This window comes from Scleropages formosus, chromosome 15, assembly GCF_900964775.1.
Source record: "Scleropages formosus chromosome 15, fSclFor1.1, whole genome shotgun sequence".
In the NCBI taxonomy this organism is placed as follows: Eukaryota; Metazoa; Chordata; class Actinopteri; order Osteoglossiformes; family Osteoglossidae; genus Scleropages; species Scleropages formosus.
Genome location: NC_041820.1, coordinates 14,395,061 through 14,409,828, shown reverse-complemented (window position 1 = coordinate 14,409,828; position 14,768 = coordinate 14,395,061). Strand labels below are relative to the sequence as shown.

General features: G+C 45.2%; 1 protein-coding gene across 3 annotated transcripts; it reads right to left on the bottom strand.

Moving 5' to 3' along the window:
* Positions 1 to 1,718: 1,718 nt before the first annotated feature.
* On the bottom strand, positions 1,719 to 13,646 carry atl1 (atlastin GTPase 1). Of its 3 annotated transcripts, none has more exons than XM_018727438.2 (14): positions 13,382 to 13,646; positions 8,103 to 8,350; positions 7,484 to 7,618; positions 7,274 to 7,378; positions 6,712 to 6,762; positions 6,515 to 6,571; positions 6,308 to 6,400; positions 6,029 to 6,167; positions 5,614 to 5,741; positions 4,748 to 4,804; positions 4,432 to 4,503; positions 3,731 to 4,162; positions 3,403 to 3,417; positions 1,719 to 3,027 (listed from the first exon to the last, which is right to left on the bottom strand). In XM_018727438.2, the coding sequence occupies exons 1-14, from the start codon at positions 13,434 to 13,436 to the stop codon at positions 2,899 to 2,901; spliced, it is 1,716 nt and encodes a 571-aa protein (XP_018582954.1). In that variant the 5' UTR covers positions 13,437 to 13,646; the 3' UTR covers positions 1,719 to 2,898. The 3 variants fall into 3 exon arrangements, with proteins under 3 accessions (XP_018582954.1, XP_018582955.1, XP_018582956.1); XM_018727439.2 differs by having other exon boundaries at positions 1,719 to 3,009; XM_018727440.2 differs by lacking the exon at positions 3,403 to 3,417 and having other exon boundaries at positions 1,719 to 3,009.
* Positions 13,647 to 14,768: the final 1,122 nt, after the last annotated feature.

Sequence of the window (14,768 nt, the reverse complement as noted above, 5' to 3'; positions counted from 1 at the left end):
CCAAATCTAGTATGTTTCAGTCTTGAAACTTATCATGATAGACTATATAGACCGGTTTACTGGTATATTTGACATCCATATTAAGTAACTTGGTGGAGATTTTTTTAATCTCTTCTTTATGTTGACAGCTGGTTAGTAACATTATTTTGTTGAGATGAAGATTAGTTCCAGGTTATAAGTTCAGTAAAATGTAATCATAAAAAATGAAATTGGTTAATAAGACCTTAACACGGTGACTTAAAACATAATTTCCAATGTGGAACAAAAAACCACTTGCAGTTCCCAGTGCAACTCATGCAAATGAATGGTAAACAAAGTAACAAGTTCTTTTAAGCCCAAGTGTTGTCTGTTTCCCAGATTCATTCAGATGTGTATGTTTCATACAGATAGACAAATGTGTATGCACTAATTAGCTATTAAAGTATTAATGAAACAATGGGGGTTGCTACGCCAACCTGTTGTACAGCATATTGATGCACCGTAAGAGGTAAGACTGTATTGGTATTTTATGATCTGTCATGAGCAAGAATGGCCTTTGTGACCCATAAGATGACTTGAACCAAAGATAACAGTGAATATCACATTACATTGAAGTGACCTGGAGTCAGCAAACCTTCCATCAGAATGTCAGAATGGACTTGTCTGGGGTGATATATATACACCTCGATAATCATAAAACATTTTTTTGTGCTTCACCTTTTTTTTTTTTTTTTTTACTGATTTATTCAGTTCCTGCTGTATAGCTCAGTCATTTTTAAATGATCATGATTTAAATGATCCTTGGACCCTGGCCAAATTGCTTTAAACATTTAAACTTGTAGAGATGCTTGATTTTGAACATCTTGTTTCGTTTACAGTATTTATATATGACAGAAAATAAATTAAGAAAACGATGGGGAAATGGCAGGCACGTGAAGTTGTTATACAGCTCTAGTATCGCAAGAGAGGGGGCCTTTGCTGAAACAGACACATGAAAGGGTTAACACTTTGCTAAATATTTGTGTGTGTACAGTGCATGGTGTCGTATGAAATCTAAACTGTGTTGGAAGGCTTTTTGTGACCTGGCCAAATGTGGGGAAAAAATGGTCAAATGAACATGTCGTTTTGCTTGGAAAGTTCTGATTCTGGCACAAGTACAGATTTTGAATAACCGTGTGATTTCTGCCAGTCTGTGTTTCAAATCCTCATATTTTGTGTAGTTTCCACCTGGCAGCTCTGGTACCCATGTCCTGTAGATGCGCAGTGGTGGTAAACAAAAGCAAAACACAAATCGCGTTAATCTGCGCTCATAGCGAGCTACTCCTCATTGGTCTCACCAGCGAAAACAGAATCTGCCTATTTTAATAAAAACATTTTGCAGGTCAAATATAAATTGTATATAAAAAAGTATTCGTGATAATGGTACGTGTGATTCTTCATGGCACAAAAAAAAAACAGTACAAATTGTTTTGTTGCATTCTTCCTTTTCATTGCAACTTATTGGCAACAAAAATGTACCGTACAAATTTCTTTGGTCCAAACCGGACAGGACCACCTTCTCAATTCACGGTTCAGAAAGGCATGTGTTGCATAACATGAGGGAGTCAATGTAAGAGGGGGGAAAAAAAAATTATACAGAAATATGACATTACATAAACTTCTCAAAAATGTAGTGTGAACAGAGCTCCTTAAATTTCAACAGATTACATTCTACAAATGTCAAGTTCACCAAGTCCACATTTTTTTTTTTTTTTTTTTTTTGTAAACACGTAAGCATTCTTACATCACAAGCCACTGGTTTACAAGGAGAAGCTATTTAAGACAAAACTTTTCTCTACAGATGGGATGGTCATCATGCAGTAGTTCAGACATAAGCTGTCAGGTAAATATCTGCTATGTGAAATGAGAAATTGTACATGTTTGTGCCGCTGAAAGTGAAATAGTCTTTTCCCCTGCCGTTGTAAGCAAAACCAAAGTGTTTGGTCCCCATGAATGTGCATTCTGAACTGCAGCTAAATAATCACTGAACAGTGCATATGTTTGAAGGGCGATGGTAACTCACTGTGGCACATCACTAAAGAAAGGGCCAGGATAACACTGGAATATATACTGAATTTTTTGCAAAATTTGAAAAAAAGCCTTGTTCAGTGTAAGTGGTTACAACAGCCTGGATGCACATCAAATGCAGCTTGAAAGTGTACATTCAGCAAATATTCACTGTCACTGTGTCCAGCTGTAATTTCCCTTTAATGTGGAGTTGCAGTTGCATGTTCCATGTGTGTTTGCTTTGCACAGAGCCCATTAATAAAAGTGTAGCACAGAATGTCAGGATAAATAAAGCCCTAAAATGCATTTGGACTAAATGACTTACCTCCTTGTATAGAGGTAAATTTCGTTTGGTTCCACTAAGTATTTCTAAATACTTTCTAAAGTGTTTTCCCTTAACCACCTGCACTATACACTTAAAACATGTTCAGTGTAAACCATACACTACTGAGTGATTGTTGGCTCAATTTTATTCAGCTTTAAGTGCCCTTCTAGATGTAAGACAATAGCAATTAGAATAGGCCTGCATAGTATCTTCAAAGCTAAGATCAACCCTCCGTTTCACACACTTGTTCTGCGAATGAAAATATACAGATGTTCTACCTTAACACTATGAGAGGTGAATAAATAAATGCACGAAATGACAACGTGTTTCCCATAGTTCGAAGCTTGCACCCCTTTAGCAGGGCCAGAGCTACAGTGCCTGAATGTTGTACTGTTCCCTTCAGCAGCAGTAGTAGTGTGTGTGTCTAGGCTTCTGCAGTCAGTCAAAGAAGAAAGGTGTCCTGTGGGTGAGGCTGCTCCACCGTTGCTCTGTCCAGCATGCTACTGTGCGGTCCAGACGCTCTTGTGATGCACTGGACAGGCAGTCGCTCAGTTCTTCTTCCTCTCCCGCTCCTCGGGGGCATCGGCCTGGGGGCTGGGGAAAGCGTGGTGGTACAGGTGCCTGTGGTTAGCGGCCGCGCTGTACAACTTGTAGAGAGCCTGTGGGAGGAGAGAGGGCTACAGAAGTTCACTTTAAAAAGTAAGCATAAGAACAACACCAGTCCGCTTCAAGCTCGAACAGTGGGCCAACCGGTAGCATACTGGTTACAGCTGCTGCCTTTGGACCCAAAGGTCGCAGGTTTGAATCCCCCATCCGGCAGTAGTTACCCTGAATTGCTACAGTAAAAATCAGCCAGCTGTGTAAATAGGTAAATAACTGAAAGTAGCTTAATGCTGTAAGATGATTTGAAGAAAAGCATGATGAAATGCTCATCTGCAAAGGAGGAACCTGCCCCAGAAAGGCCTTTTTTCAACTACTGGTACATGCCTAGTTTTAGGATACAATTACTTTTGCAGATATTTTTTTAAATATGGCACCAAAACTCCTCTTACCTCATTTGTGCTTCCCTTTGGGCGGGCAGGAGAAAAAATAAGAGAGGACAGCATCTCAGAATCAGTCAAGTACCATGTATCAGTACCGTGGCAAAATCACGAGGGAGGGAGGGAGGATATCAGCGTTTTGTGAGTGCAGTGTAATTCCTACGTTTTCTTTTTATTCCATATTTGTACCACTCTGCAGTCAAACGGACTTTGAATTAATTGGGAGCTCAGAGCTTTGGACTTGAGGGTGGAAAAAGAATGCCAATAACAGAGTCTTTAAGAGGGCTGCTCTCAATACCATTGCTCCCCAGTGGGCAGAAAGCCAGAGGTGGGTCTTTACCTGGTCCCAGAGTGCTCCGGCAACCTGGTCAATGACAGCGCCAAGCTCACGGTACTCCCCAGAGTAGCGGATGTAGGCCCAGGTGCAGAGAGTAATCAGAGCCAGGCCTAGAATCATGTTACACACGCTGGCGATGACATCCACGCCAATGAAGCCGGTCACCCCGGCCACCACGTACATAACGAAGATGACGACAAACAGCGTGGCAGGGGTTCGAGCGGCGTGGAAGATGTTCTTGGAGTCGTTGTGCTTGATGTACTGAACGAAGAGCTCGTCCACCTCCGCCTCCAGCTGCTGCAGGTAGCGGCGGCTGAACTCCTCGCCACCCATCTTCTTCACGCTCCTGAAGAGCTGCAGCGCCTCCTCCCGCACCTCTCCGTGGCGTGCCTGCAACTCGTTGGGGGCCAGGAAGGGTCGGTCCCCCCCGCAAATCTGCACAAAGGACGGTGCAGCGCAAGTGCTGTAAAGCTGCTGACCAACATATGAGACCACCTAATGTCCTCAAAAATCTCATCTCCAGAGACACCCTTGAAACCCCTGAACTTGAGTTAAAGTAACGGAGGCATCCCTTTACTGATAGAATCATTAGGAAAGTAGAGCTCATGTTTCACACGAAACTCAAGTGGTATTTAAAGTACACTCCAAAACCTCCAAAAATCTGGACGCTTGGTTCAATACCACCTGCGGCGCACCGCTCTTACCTCCTCCATCTTCTTGTTGTACAAGTCCTTAGCTGCTGCCACTGCTGCCAGGTTATTGGCTTCCGCTGTGGCCTGAAACACCAACAAGGCTGAAGATCCATGTGTGTCTAAATACTACGCTAGTAAAACCAGTGAAATAGAGGATGAAATCCACACCGCTACCATATCCGTCACATTGTACCATTTCAGTGTGCAGCAGCATGCTAATAATATTAGAGTGGCCAAAACAGCACTCGGTGTTTACACAACACACGGGACCATAATGCCAAGTTCCGCTCCAGGTATGGAATTGTTTACATTAGGAAATAATGACTACCTGCAGCATGGATTTTGGGTGAGGCAGTTCTTCCCCTTGATAGATCTTTATATATGCCTGCAAAAAGGCACAGGATTAGTATTAGGGTTAGTATTACCATAGTAACAGGTGCAAGGTAAGTAACAGACTATATGTGTGAGAGTAAGTACTTGAGGTTACAAGCATACAGGTTGCATACCATAGTATACTACTGTATTATACCCATGGCAACACACTGGCTTTGCGAGTGCTCTTTTGAATATTGCCTTATGACTGTTTTGGCATATTTATAGTATTTTTATGACTTAATTTATAATACCTTTACTATGAGCAATAACCTTTTTAGTAAAAAATCTTTCTTTGTCAAATGCATTTGTAATGGAAATTGGTTAATATATAACTGCTTAGGAAGCAGTGAATATATGAAATTTTATATGTATCAAATATTGACTTCTATATATTTGAAGAAGTATAAAAGAAAAAACACAAATACTATGAATTATTATTATTCCTTATCCGTCAGTTCCATTCATTTCAGTAACAGAAATTCCAAAACAGACTGCATTTCAAAGCTATGTCCAAAACTATCTAATGGTAACTGATCATATTTGAATAAACTAAGTTCCAGCTAAATTTGTTGATTTGGAATTAAATCAACACATTTTTCCCAATCTCAGACACCACTTGTCCAGTGCAGGGTTAGGTATTCAGAAGCCTAACCCAGAAACATGGGATGAGATGCAGGGTACACCCCGGACAGAACACTAGTCCATTGCAAGGGAATCTCACACACACACGCAACACTCTACATAATGGTAAATACGTGGAAAATCTTACAAGCATGTAGTTCCCTTGCTTCAGTGATTATGGTCTCTAAGAAGCCTCACCTTAAAGTATTCCAGAAGGCCACGACATGTGATATTGTTACCATTGATCTCCTTCAAATCTAAGTTCTGTGGGCTCAGAAGCCATGGAACCAATATCCGTAGGTTGCTGATGAAGTCCCTGTCGATCTCTGAGTCACAAGTCAGAAGAATCAGGCAAAGAGCACTGTGTCAACATCCAAGCATGACATTACTGATCAAAATGTCCTAAAAGCACCATTTCCATGTAGTACCATAATAAACCAATCAAAAATGACCACTACTTCATACACGTTCCCAACGATGAGCTAACAGCCTTGAGTAAAGCAAGTGTTCCAGAAACTCTTAAAAGAGTAAACTGCAGTAAAAATGGCATTTCCCCCCAACACCTTTCACACAGAGTTCTGCAGGAGCACCCGGAAGGGTGCTGGAGATGTACCTTTGAGTCGCCCATCAAAATGTGGATTGGTGGCTACCTTGAGACCAGGATGGGGCATAAGGAAGCAGGAGATGTTGGTAAAGCAGGAGTGGATATGCTTACGAACATTCTGGAGCTCCTCATGCTGGTTCTCTGAGATCTGAAAACAAAGCCATGATCAGTAGGTTTCGGTCACTGCACCATCACACACAATCACACACCATTCAAACTGAACAAGTTGAGAAATACTGTTTATCACTTTTAACTTCATTTGGCTGCGCTACGTTCATGAGTTCCGACCTTAAGCCTCTTCTCCAAGAACTTCATGCCACCCTCCTGTCCGTAAGGGAACTCGTAAGGAAAGCTCCAATCTCGAACCAGGAAGATGAGGGACTGAAAAAAACCCAATCGAAATTATTACTTGATGCTGAAGAAAGAAGAATCCAAAATAACGAGAACACGCAAATTCCCCAGATGACATTTGTTCGATGATCATCACTGAAATACCTGAAAGGGTTTTAGGAACGTCTCCTCCATAGCTAGTCTGCCATATTCGGTGAAGAGCTACAAAAACAATATAAAATATGTGAAAGTTACGAAATTAGCTGTACTGGTGTACAATGAGTCCGATACCAGTATAGATGTACGGCTCCATCAAGGCAGCCCCTCAAGACAGGGCCATTCCTGAGAAGGTCTATCCATACCTGCAAGTGCTGGAGATCATCCTCTTGAACATTCTGCGAAATGTTGTACACCTGTAGAACACACACATGTGGTGCTCATTTTAAAGACTAACATCCACTGGTGGAAACAGAGCCATAATTCCACATTATATCCTAACAGTAGGAACTAATGCATGTCATTGGTGTGCTTTCACCATACAATTACAAATTGATCTCTGCTCAGAAAAGAGCGATCCTGTGAAATTCTACATTTCCAGACATTTGATACCTAACGCATTATTTTTAAATTGCTATCGACTTGCTTAGCAGATGGAATTCTCCATGGAAACTCAGATAGCTTGTACCTGTAAAAATTACTCAGTTATACAGCGAGGTTTTGCCACAGCGATTCAGGCTGAAGGCGTAACTCAAAAGTTGAGTTGTATTGTCCTTCCTCTGCTCTCATCCTGCAGTCTGCTGGTCACAACTCCACTGCCTCCCCTCCCACGTCAAGCGTGTTGCTTCAGGTTTTGAAGTGACTTGCAACATGTACCTCGCCAGTGGCGTAGGGAATGTGTTTGAAAGAGGGCGACCGACAAGGTACCTGCATGGAGCTGATCATGGTGCTGAGAGCAAACACTGTGGCCGAATCCCTCAGAGTAGACTGGCTGTCGAAGGTACCCTGAGTGTCCATCAACAGCACTGCCACCTGAAGAACAAAGGAGCGGCAGAATGCAAATTTAATCCTCGTCCGCCGCCGCTTAGACAAGGCACGTGGTCCGATCGCTCACGGCGATCCTGGTCCTGCGCTCACCTTTCGACCGTCTGGCTTGTCCACAAGGAAAACTTCACTCCATATCTGGATACCAGTGGTCTCCCGTTCAGAGCCTCCTCTCCAGGAGAACCCAACCAAGGGATCATCAGGGTCTCCCAGCCAATCATCTGAGCCCTGCACACACACACTGGTTTTTTTTTTTTTGCACGTGGCAGAGCACAGCACACTCGAGTGAGGAAAAGCGCAGAGCCCCGAGCGTCCGTTACACTAACGCGCGCAAGGCACGTTGCACGCTGACCACTAAAAGAGGACCGCAACATGTCCACATGTCCTAGAGGGATGCATTCCTCTATTCTACTCAGGAACTTGATTCATTTAATTATCGACTTAACTGAACTACTTTTTCTTCTTGCTGTTAAACTTAGCTATTTAAAGATTCAGCTATTTAAAGAAAGTTCCAGAACTATAGCTGTCCAGGACCGGCATTCGCCGCTTTATTTGCCGCAGGCACGGAAAGACGTCCGTCTTTGCTGCCCCGGAAACGCTCGTGTGACTAATTCCGACCTGCGTGACACCGAAATCCACCTGAAAAGTTCGAGTCCCCGTTCCGCTCATACAAAACACCGGGCACGGCATGAATGTCACATTGCGATCTCACCTGGCTGTACATGTAGCGCAGCATGAAGTCCATAAGGAAAGACTTTCCCTTCCGGAAGGCTCCAGCCACGGAAACGGCCACCACCTCTCGGTCCCTCACTTCCTCGGCAAGAAGGATGCGGCTTAGCGCGGCCTCGTCCAGCTCGAAGGAGTGGTCGTCCTTGACGACGAGCACCTGCACCGGCTGCGCCCGGCCGTCCGGCTCCTCTTCCTCCGAGCTCCAGTCGTACGCGTTCTTGTCAGTAAATGCTTCGGGGGACACAGCGAAACGGGACCATCAGCACCGCTTTCCTTCAGCGGCGGTGAGCCCACGTACTGCAGCAGGAAGGGTCGGCTTTACGTTCTGGCGCTTTCCGATGATGGAAAGCAGCACGATGAGCAACACGCGAGGATCCGTACGCAGCAGGTCACATAAATCGGGTTGAGCGGGGGTTGGAGCCGTTGCCTTGGGACTCAAAAGTTGCAGGTTCAAGTCTCACCACCTACTGTAGAGCCGTTGAGCAAGATCCTTAACCTAAAAAATACTCCACTAAAATTACCCATCTGTATAAATGGGTAAATAATTGGAAGTTGCTTCGGAAAAAAGTGTCAGCTGAATGAATAAGTGTAGATCACACTGAGCTCGATAGGCAGAAAAGCAATTACGGGGGCGTTAAGATCAATCGTGGGGTCATAGGCTTGAGGGTAGCTGCAGAGTTTATTTAATAATTCTACTAGTAATTATATCGGATACATCCACTGGGTGCTTCATTGGTGCTTCACAAACTTGCAAACCACATCAGGCATATAAAGCAAGTTTATGTGACCTAGGCTTGTTTCTCAGATTAGTGAATATAAGAGGCTTTCAGGGTAATTGATTTCATGTTGCAATTTTTACTCCAAAGGCTAAAAAAACGCACGTAAAGCTATGGAAAAGCACAGCAGTGCCGTCCGTATCGGTATTTCATCATGTTGCATCACACTTCATATAACAAATCATTTTCTGCCCCGAATGAACAGCACGTGCTTTGACCCGATGGCAGTGATTTCAGTCACGGACCAGAAGCGGTGATTCGGGCATCTGAAAATTGGAGAAAAATAAATGATGTGTTTTTACAAGGTGGGATGGCAGTGTTGAAGTACCCAGTGATTAACTGCAGCAAACAGATTTAAAAAAAAAAAAAAGTCTTCACTCATTCTGGATTAGAGCAGCATATTGTGACAAAGCAGCTAAAACATGCAGTTCTGCAACTATCCTGGACGCCTAGGGCGTGAGGCAGGGTGCACCCTGAATGGGATGCCAGTTCATTTCAGGGTGGCAACACACACATTCGCACACTACATCCATCCATCGTCAACAACCATTTGTCGCAAGCGGGGTCACGGCGAACCGGAGCCTAACCCGGCAACACAGGGCGTAAGGCTGAGGGGAAAGGAGACATCCCGGGATGGGATGCCAGTCCGCCACAAGGCACCCCAAGCAGGGCTCGAACCCCAGATCCGCCATCCCGCCATTCACACACTACAGGCTATTTCAAATCACCAGTTCACCTGAAACGTGCCTTTGGACTGTGGGAGGAAACTCATGCGAGCTCCACACAGACAGTACCTGCGGGACACTAGTGCTACCTGCTGTGCCACTGCGGTGCCCTAAATATCTAAAATAGTGCTTTATTGAATTCTATCATGAAATATTTCAGTGTTAAAAAATAACTATTCTTCCATTTTCCATCTGGTGGCGACCATCTCTTATCTATCTTAGAGTTGAGAACATCTTCAAGGTAGCAGGAGTCACTCTACCTACTACTTTCTGGACATCAGACAAGACTGCTGAGACATTCTTCATCCGTCCCTTCTAAGTGGAACCTATTTCAGGACAAATGTAAAACACACGCTACTGAGCCAACTTGTAGGCAACAATGAATGATTTCATCATACTCCTTAAACACACGCAGTCTGAAACCGTTGGTCCCAAGCGGGGTCGCGGCAAACCGGAGCCCAACCCGGCAACACAGGGCACAAGGCTGGAGGGGGAGGGGACACACCCGGGACCGGACGCCGGTCCGTCACACGGCACCCCAAAGGGGACTCGAACTCCAGACCCACCAGAGAGCAGGACCCAGCCAAACCCGTTCAACGCACTTCACGCTGGGATCCACCCTCCGATATAACCAAAACGTTCAAGCTGCCCTCTATTCCATGAATAGAGCCCTCCAGCACTCAGTCAGTGAGGCTGTACATTTTGTGCAAAAATGTGAGAAAAATGTAGACAATCTAATAGTAATTGTTACAAATACACCTGGTAATTTATATTTTAAAAAAGTATTTTTACTGTGTTATTATTAAAATTGCAACTGTCATTTGATTGCTGTGTGTAAACTACTGTAATGGAGAGGAAACCACAACTTTTGCCTTCCTGTACAGAGACCTATATGTATTCTAGGGAAATCATTTTTACTCAGCATAAAAGCTCTTCTCGGCACTAGAAGCCGTAAATAACCTTAGGAATGAATAGTATTAAGTACCACCATCCAGGGGACAGAAGAGCCTCATCCTTTGGCAGTTACTCAAAGGTAATGCTAGAAGGCAGACTTAAAACTAATATACTGTTAAGTTTGAACGAATTTTCGTTTGGTGTTCATGTCTCAGTAGGTTTAAATTATTAAATGTTTCGTTTGTTTTGAAGGGGGGGTGCGGTGGCACTGCAGGCTTGGCCGGGTCCCGCTCTCTGGTGGTTCTGGGATTCAAGTCTTGCTTGGGGTGCCTTGCGATGGACTGGCGTCCCGTCCTGGGTGTGTCCCCTCCCCCTTCCAGCCTCGTGCCCTGTATTGCCGGGTTAGGCTCCGGCTCACTGCGACCCAGACTGTGTGTGTAAGTAACTGATTTTTTAAATTTTTTTGGGAGCAGTGTCCTCCCCTTCCTCCCTGGAACAGCTACCATAGGGGCCTATATGCAGCAGCAGTAAATCAATAGAGTCAACTGCACATTTAAGTAACATGTGAAGCTGAGCAACAATAAATACACACATCATCTGAAACCACTCATCCCATGCAGGGTCGTGAGGAGCCAGAGCCTAACTCGGCAACACACGGCACAAGGGGGAGGGGACACACCCAGGACGGGACGCCAGTCCATTGGAAGGCAACCCAAGTGGGACTCGAACCCCAGACCCACCAGAGAGCAGGACCCGGTCAAGCCCACAGCGCCACCACACCCCCCAGCAATAGTCTATTCACATGATGAGCGAGAGAAACTAGAGCTCTCAAGCAATGAGTCAGAGTGACTATATGAACATTTGCTCACTCCTCCTCATGGTCACTCAATTGCAGGGCTATTGTTTGGCCTCAAACGTCTGATGTGGCCAATAATGTATTTTGAAATGTCAGGCAGGGTGGTGCTAAGAGGAAAATAAAATCATTATAAAAATTGCTGTAGAAATAGGACGAAAAGGGCTGCCTTCTGCCACGACGAACCTGAAAAATACAGCTAAGGCAGACCAAGTCCGTCACGGTAGAACTGGTCCCGGAGGACAGAGATCGGCATGTATTTCTGGAATAGTCATTGAGCTCCACAACCGTACGCCCCTGCAAGCATCGAGCGCAGACAATCCCTGTCCTCCTGATGCACACTTCTCTCAGCCAGAGCCCGTTCGTCACAGCACAAGTCAGGTGACTCTGCGGGAGCGGAGGAGCCGCACAATTCGAGGGCACCCAACAGGTTCGTCGAAGGAACGTAACCAGCTGTCCCTCACCTTCACTAGATCAGGTTAACTCCTGCGCCGCCCACAGACATGCTGGCCACAATTATTTACTACCGCTTCGTCCAAAGCACTTTTACAAAATTACCAGTCATGCCACCGGCAAGAAATCGGATGCAATTCTGTGCCAAAACACCAAATATACAGACAGCATAGAGACAAAAAGGATCTCCCCACAAAGCACTGACAGTGACATGTATCGGTCACACTGGCCCTTCTCCTACACGGCACACCGTTCCAAATGCTCGTTCATCCGGCTCTGCTCGAAGTGACTCACCGAGAGGACCGCGCTGGTGAAATCTGATGCCCTAAACCCAACAACCCACAAGCAGAATCCATTACATTCCCTAGAACATAAGAAAAGAAAACGATTCCATTACAGTTTATGTGGAGCGGCGAGTCGCGTCAATTATTAAAGAAGGACCCTTTACAGGTTCGGGTCCTGGCCGGCTCAGTATCTGCTGGCCCGTAAGAGCCTGGGCCCAGTCTGAGATCCGCTCAGCTGCCTTCGGTAATCTGCTGCTCCGCACCATGTGGAAAACCATCTGAACAGCAGGTCAATCACACACACACATGATATTATATCTGTGTGTGTCTGTATGTACATATATTATATGAATACATACAGATCTATATACAGCAGTGACATTTTCCATTATATACAATATATATCCTGTATACTTATGTATATGATGTTTTTCATCATATATATCACAATAAGCTTCAAATCTACATTTATATTCATATTAAGAATGTCTTGAATATCCGTGAATATTCACTCTACTATGTGAACTATCAGTTCTGCGTAGGTAGGCAGCCTATTATTATAAGTGTATGAATTGTATAATCATTTTTGGATTATATTTTAATTTACCCAGCCGAATGTGACCTAAAAAAATATAACCTTAAAAACACATCAGCGACGGAAAAGGACTTCTTCTCTCCCGATCCGATGTCCTTATAATAATGAGGCCTTGTGTGTGTGTGTGTGTGTGTGTGTGTGTGTGTGTGTGCGCGCGGGGGGGGGGGGGCAAGTGAGCGGTATTTTTACGGCAGCTGTGCGAAATGTAGGGAAGAGAAAAAAAAACGCGCAGCACCGACAGGGAGCGAGTGACTGGCCGAAACAATCACAATGTCACAATGTGTCATGATTGTAAACACAGCAGGAGTGTCATTCATTCGGACGAGGCGGCAGGGAAGGGACGCTACTGCCCGCTACCCGAATATTAAACACACCCGGAGGCTCCACTCGTGTTTACGCTGTGTATATGCAATAAATACGGTACACACGGTAAAACGGTACGTGCAGCGAGGTAAACGGACGGTGCGTGTGTCACATACACACACACGCGGGTGTTGTGCGGTTACAGATCAGATGTGTAATAAATAACAAGCGAGAAAGATGCGAGGCGGTCGGATCATCAGGGAGGGACCCCCAGCACAGCGGCTCCCCCCGGCCCGGACCCTCGTCCCTCCAGCTGTTCATTGTGCGGCGCTCCCAGGCAGGCAGGCAGGCAGACAAGCAGGCAGACAGGCAGGCTCACCCCAGCTGTCCCTCTCCTTGCGGTTCCTGGCCATCGCGCTGCGGGATGTGATCATGTGCTTCTAGGCCCCTTATTGCGTCTCTAGCTCGGCTGAAATCAAGTCCTGCTCCGTGACCATGTATACTGAACGTAGGAGGCGGCCCTCAACGCTCTGCTCCGAAGATGCTTCCAGGGAAGGGATGATGGTGGTGGTGGTGATGATGATGATGATGATGATGGAGCCTCATTCTCATCTCAGACACAGCCGTAGAAGTCGGGCACCGCCGGCAGGGGGCGCTCTTCCTCTCCATCGTATAAACGCAGTGCTTCCGCGGCTTCCACATTTTATTCTTATTTATTATTATCGTCAGCACATTTGTGGAATAAACTTGCCCCGTTTCTGTACAGTGAAAGTAGGAAATGTGTGCAACTGCAAAGCGTTTGAGACCATTCTGCTGCAGAAAAAAAACGGAGCCCTAGTTTGTCAGTAGTCAGATCAAAGGCGACACGACGTTATGAAAGAATGATTCTCGAAGCACGGGACATGATGATGTAGGGAGCGCTTCCCAGTGAACAGGTTCTGTGCATAATCATGTCGCATCCCTTTCGTGGGTCCTTTATCATCATGAACGAAGCGCTAGAAACTGCCCAGAATTGAATAAGGACATGATGATCGCACAGCTTCAGTACCGTCTCTTCCGTTAAAAACGGAATAATCGCCAACACACATTTCTATTGCAGCTGGACGGCAGTACGTGGTCACTTTCTAATTACTTTATTTGCGGTACGATTAATGTAATAGCCTGCAGTTTCTGGATTTACCATACACTACTGTTTCAATACGCCCTTAATTAATGTAAATAAAGCACTGATGCAGTAGAGACCGCGGATGATTTTGTGTATAATACACCCCTTTTATTAATCTTAATAAAGTGTTAAAAGAGGGGGGGGCAGTGGGTTGGACCGGGTCCTGCTCTCCAGTGGGTCTGAGGTTCGAATCCCGCTTGGGGTGCCTTGTGACCGACTGGCGTCCCGTCCTGGGTGTGTCCCCGCTCCTCTAGCCTTACTCCCTGTGTTGTCGGGTTAGGCTCCGGTTCCCCGCGACCCCGTATGGGACAAGCGGTTCAGACATCGTGTGTGTAAAGTATTTAAACAGTACTCATTTAATGTTTCTTATACTTTTTACCAGAGGCGGGTAGCAACAAATCACTTTGCCACTACTGTACCACTGTACTGTTTAATGTTTGATCTCGTGTTAATCAAACCCAGTCAAGACCAATCAAGTCACTTTGGCTGTAGACCAATAGGAACGCGCTGTAAGTGTCAGCTGACTGCTTTAGAGGATTTCATTGGCCACCGCTGGCTGTCATTTACAGTTTTGCTTTTACCTAGACGAACTTAATCGCAG